Raw genomic sequence first — 6000 nt, forward strand, 5'->3', positions numbered from 1 at the left:
AGAGTACTCTTGTGCTCAGGTACTTTTGGGGGCGGTTCTTACAACCAACTGGGCGGCTGCTGTGATAACAGGATGCGGGACTGGGGATGGGCCACTGAGATGGGCCACTGAGAGCTCATCTTATGGGCCACTGAGAGATCATCTTATGGGCCACTGAGAGTCTATATGGGCCACTGAGAGCCTATATGGGCCACTGAGAGCTCATCTTATGGGCCACTGAGAGCCTATATGGGCCACTGAGAGCCTATATGGGCCACTGAGAGTTCATCTTATGGGCCACTGAGAGCCTATATGGGCCACTGAGAGCTCATCTTATGGGCCACTGAGGGCCTATATGGGCCACTGAGAGCTCATCTTATGGGCCACTGAGAGCCTATATGGGCCACTGAGAGCTCATCTTATGGGCCACTGAGATCCTATATGGGCCACTGAGAGCTCATCTTATGGGCCACTGAGATCCTATATGGGCCACTGAGAGCTCATCTTATGAGCCACTGAGAGCCTATATGGGCCACTGAGAGCTCATCTTATGGGCCACTGAGAGCCTATATGGGCCACTGAGAGCTCATCTTATGGGCCACTGAGAGCCTATATGGGCCACTGAGAGCTCATCTTATGGGCCACTGAGAGCCTATATGGGCCACTGAGAGCTCATCTTATGGGCCACTGAGAGCCTATATGGGCCACTGAGAGCTCATCTTATGGGCCACTGAGAGCCTATATGGGCCACTGAGAGCTCATCTTATGGGCCACTGAGAGCCTATATGGGCCACTGAGAGCTCATCTTATGGGCCACTGAGAGCCTATATGGGCCACTGAGAGCCTATATGGGCCACTGAGAGCTCATCTTATGTTCTTATCTGGGCAAAGCTTGACTCCTGGCAGTTCCCCCTCATTTTAAGAAAGGAAAGACACCTCCAGGGATGTAGGCTGGCCCGTGAGCTGACCACGTTGTTCCAAACCAACACAGGACCAGGCGCTTGCAAACAACATGGCCTTTACCTGGTCAAGAAAGTCGACATAGCCTATAAACTTTAAAACGAAAGCTGTACCCTTGCAGTGGAACGTACAACTTTAAGACGATCACTTTATAAAATAGATATTGTCAACAGTGGCCAGTGGTTAGGTCTCCCTTCACAATGCAGCTTGGCCAACTAATGTGTGTAAACACATCGTTTGGCGGTGATACCAAACAGGCAGGATTATTTTCAGACCAGTGGTCCACATGCCCTAAAGCGGGATGAAATATACAGCTTACACTGGGCATGTGTCTCTCCCATGACCACATCTCCCAGGCAGGGCTGGAAATTTCTCCTGCCTGAAACTCTGAATCTACACTGCCAGTCAGTGTAAACAGTACTGAGCTAGCTGGACCCATGCTCTGACTCAATATAAAGCAGTTTCCTATGGTTACATGTTGGAGGAGAGGGAGCCGAGGATCCAAGCATTCTTGTTTTGTCTGTACAGTGGTACCTCTGGTTAAGTACTTAATTCATTCCGGAGGTCCGTTCTTATCCTGAAACTGTTCTTAACCTGAAGCACCACTTTAGCTAATGGGGCCTCCTGCTGCCGCCTCACCACCAGAGCACGATTTCTGTTCTCATCCTGAAGCAAAGTTTTTAACCTGAAGCACTATTTCTGGGTTAGCGGAGTCTATAACCTGAAGCGTATGTAACCTGAAGCGTATGTAACCCGAGGTACCACTGTATATTTCTTCAAAATAACCCACCGCGTCTTCGGCTGCGGGTCTTTGAATGCCACAAAAACAGAACCCCGAACGTGATGGGTGATTCCGTCACAGATGTCATGGGAGGCTTCAGGCGTGCAGAGAATCCAGAGCATTCCTGGCTTTTATCATCTAATCCCTGCGGCTGGAGGACCAGCCAGCAGAATGGCCTCGTCTGCCCCGGGGTGTATTGATTTCTCCCCCTGCTGCTGACTTTCTATAATGGCTCAGAGGAGGCCCTCTGAGGCTAGTCAGGATTTATCACTCTGGCGCTGAGCAGGAAAGGGAGAGATCACTTGCTCCCAGGGGGAGCGGGCAGGCCTGCCGAAAGCACCAGCCCCCCAAACACTTCCACCTTCCTCTACGCTTTCCCTACGACTCCTCAAGACAACCTACTTTCTGAGCATTCATTCTGACTTGTTTGCACAAAGCTTACGCAGTGGTTAGACCGTGTCTGGTCTTTGTTTTCCCCCCTGTTCGGCTTGCAGGATGTTCCCATTAGTCATTCATCCTACACTTTCATTCTGCTCCACTTTCCTAACCCCAGAAAGTCTGGCTCTCTCTTTTTTTTAAAAGTGCATCTGTTGGCAATATGGCAGAAGTGGGCATCCTTAGGGCACCCAGGAGCTGGATATGGCCTTCCAAGTTTCTCTCGGGACTCCTCCCAGCTACCCCACTTTCCCCAGCCCCCCTTGCCCAGTTTTTCACCCTCCTTGAGCATTTCTGTCTGGCTGAATTGTTCCACTGAACTCTGATCTTGCCCCTTTGCTTGCCTGGGTGGGGGATAGAGAGGGGTGTTCGAGCATAGAGACTAGCTCACTGCACAAAGGTAAAATTAGCATCCGTTGCTCCACCTACTTTTTGCCTCTGGCTCCACTCACTGCTGGGAATGTGTTACGCTAAGGTGATAGAGTGCTTTTATCAGCTTCAACTACACAAACCTAAATTTCCAGAGGGATGCGGGTGGCGCTGTGGGTTAAACCACAGAGCCTAGGACTTGCCGATCAGAAGGTCGGCGGTTCGAATCCCTGCGACGGGGTGAGCTCCCGTTGCTCGGTCCCTGCTCCTGCCAACCTAGCAGTTCAAAAGCACGTCAAAGTGCAAGTAGATAAATAGGTACCGCTCTGGCGGGAAGGTAAAACGGTGTTTCCGTGTGCTGCTCTGGTTTGCCAGAAGCGGCTCAGTCATGCTGGCCACATGACTCGGAAGCTGTCTGTGGACAAACGCTGGCTCCCTCGGCCTATAGAGCGAGATGAGCGCGCAAAAACCAGAGTCAGTCACGACTGGACCTAATGGTCAGGGGTCCCTTTACCTTATATTTCCAGAACATGCTTGAATCCCTCCTGCAAACATCCTGACAGCCTGGAGGCGACCCAAAAACACTTGACCTACTGCAGCGGCTCGCCAAGCGTTTTTCGGCAAAAGGTTCGCCGCAGCACAAAATGTCATTGCTGGTTCTGTTGGGAGAATCAACACAGGAGATGCAGGACTTGGGAACAGAGAAAAAAGATCATCAGGCTAGCCCATGCAGGCAAATGGAGCACTGTCCCATTGTGAGGAGGGAGCCAGCAATAAATCACACAGTGCAAGTTGGAGTTGCAAAACCACGAGCTGCACGGGCCTAATGAGCACAGCAACTCATCTCCGGGAAGGCCTGCCCCCTGAAGCAGTTGCTGAGACCAAAGGTCCTCACAGCTAAGTCTCCTCCATTCTAGGGTTTTAAAAAAGCAATCTGAGACTGCGCCGGCATGCAGCCAACCTCTCCTCTGCCCTTTTCATGCCTCTTCTGGTTCTGGGAGACAAACAGGGAGGGGAAGGTGGAGCATAGTCACTGTGGCTGGCAGCCACTTTTGCAGTTGGTGTAGCATAGTGTCTAAGAACAGTAAGCTGGGAACCAGGAAGCTGTTGGTTCAAACCTCACCAAGCAACTCTTGTTTGAGAGCCAGTGGTTAGAGAGTTGGACCTAGGAGGCCATGGTTCGAATGCCCCCCTCTCAGCCACCGGCTGTGACCTTGAGCCAACCATTGCCTCTCAACCCAACCTACCTCACAGGGTTGTTGTGGGGATTAAACGAGGATGGGGAGAACCATGCATGTTTGCCACCTTGAGCTCCTTGGAGAAAAAGGTGGGATAGGAATGCAATAAAGAAATAAGATATAGGATTGCCTTTCCAGGCATTTGGGGCACTGACGAAACTACGCAGAGGCTAACATGAGCCCTCAAGAGCCCCCAAGAATGAAAGAGCCCCCAGCAAATCTGAGCAAACCCTGCAGGGCTTCAAACCCAGAGGCTGGAAGAACAATCTCAAATTCCAGCACGGCTGGCTCCAGGCCCCGCGACTTTCCTTTAAGAAGCTTCATCCATTCCTCCTTGCCTTTGGAAAAGATAATGCAAACGCCACAAGCTGACCCCTGTGCATAGTCCGCATGCTTTGCCTGTCAACGCTCCTGGCAGCCCACGACCAGGAGAATGCAAAGCACCCGTCCGCCCTTGGACCGTACGGGACGCGCCGTCCCGCTCCTTACAGGGGGCCCAAGTGCCAGAGGGCTGCCCACAGGCCCATTGTTCCCTGGAGCCCGGAGCTTCAGCTGTTGTTGGCAGCGACAAGGATCTGATGATTTCACAGCAGCAGAGGCAAATTCCCTAGGTCAATAAGACTAGTGAGCCTTTCAAGACAGAGCTGGGGGGTAATAAAACCAGAGGCCGCTGCCTCTGCAACGTTCCATCGCAATTCTGACGATCTGTCAGAGGGATTCTCTAGAAAGTGTCTAAGTTTATTCTTTATAGGGAACAGTGAGACGGCAACCCCCAAACTCCACAGCCCTGGAAATCTCTCTCTGGAGAGCCACCAAAGTCTGGGCCTGTTCATTTTCTGGAAGTGAAGTAAGTGGGGGGTTTTCTATTTCATGATGTTTTGCATTCCTAGGCAAGATTTAAGTTGCACGTGTATGTCGATAACCTGCATTTCTTTCCTAGTGAGAACATTATTTGCATATTGTTACCTAACTCCTAGCTCCAAATATTTGCAAGTCCCTTTTTTTGTCTCTCTGGCTGTAAAGTGCCCAAGTTTTCAGTCGTTATCTGGTTTTAAATAAGCCCTGGAATAGGTCAATATAGGCAGCACTTTAAAGTCCTCCTAGACAGTGAGATTTGGCTAGAGGGGGCTCTTTTACCGTAAATTTAGTGTTTAACATATGTATTGAATGTGAAGTTGAGGGAAAAGGAAAGCCCCAAGTTATAAAAAGAAGCTTGAAAAATACTTTCTGGGGTGTTGGGTGAGAGGGTTGCTACCAAAAAGTAAGCAAGCTATTGCTAAAAACATCAAGAAGTCCACACTGACAATTTTTGTCATGTCAACTCAAGGAGATAGTTTTGCACTAAGTACCCTAAAGTCACAGGATATTAAATTTAGCTTTGAGATAGACTCAACCTAACATTCTTGGGCTAACATTCAGGATAAAGGCTGACCCAGACACCAAGGGCTTGTTAGGTTTATTGAAGAAGAAAACCATTTAACAATTTTTTAATTGTTATTGTTATTTTTAATCTCTTATTTATTGCATAAGCGCACTCAAGCTGGCTCATGTACCCCTCCTCCCCATTTTATTCTAACAACTCTGTGAGGTACGCTAGGCTGAGAGGCTGTGACTGGCCCAAGGTCACCCAGTCACCTTCATGGGCGAGTGGAGATTTGAACCTGGGTCTCCCAGGTCCTAGTCCAACTCTAACCACTACACAGCAGTGTAACACCAGCATTAGCCAGCTTGCAACCCAGCAGTGGCGTAGCGTGGGTTGTCAGCACTCGGGGCAAGGCAAGTAATTTGCGCCCCCTAACCCATGGATTTGCGCCCCCTAACCCTAACCCCCAGATGTTGCGCGTGGTGCGGCCGGCCCCCCCCTTTACCCCCCACGCTACGCCACTGCAACCCTGGGTTTGGAATTTGCTGGGTTTGGAATTTGCACCACTGGGTCCAGTCTATACCCTCGTGTTCCATACACTGTTAGCTGTACCGCGATGGAGATAACATGAAAAAGAGATATTGTATGCATTGCTTTGCTGTTCACAGCAAAATCAAGTATTGTGACGCTTCAAAGACTAGGGTCCAAGCTTACCTGTGAGTAGGCCTCACCTTGAACTTAAGGCACCACCTCTGTCATTTTGGCACCAACTGAAAATCTCCCTTTTCCAGCAAGCCTTTTAAGCAGAGATATTTCCCAGTCTTGCATCTGTACTGGAATTGTTTAAAAGATGCTTTCAGATGTTTGTATCACCT

General features: G+C 49.9%; 1 protein-coding gene across 1 annotated transcript in view; it reads right to left on the bottom strand.

The window, feature by feature from the left end:
• The window catches only part of VPS45 (vacuolar protein sorting 45 homolog), a 58149-nt gene extending 54966 nt beyond the window's left edge, over nucleotides 1-3183 (bottom strand). The window contains exon 1 of the mRNA XM_081841063.1: nucleotides 3086-3183. Within this exon, the coding sequence (XP_081697189.1) occupies nucleotides 3086-3175 (90 nt within the window). The 5' untranslated portion in view covers nucleotides 3176-3183. The remainder of the gene's footprint in view (nucleotides 1-3085) is intronic.
• Between the last annotated feature and the right edge of the window lie 2817 nt (nucleotides 3184-6000).

This window comes from Podarcis erhardii (genome assembly GCF_964252035.2).
Source record: "Podarcis erhardii genome assembly, chromosome: 15".
NCBI lineage: Eukaryota > Metazoa > Chordata > Lepidosauria > Squamata > Lacertidae > Podarcis > Podarcis erhardii.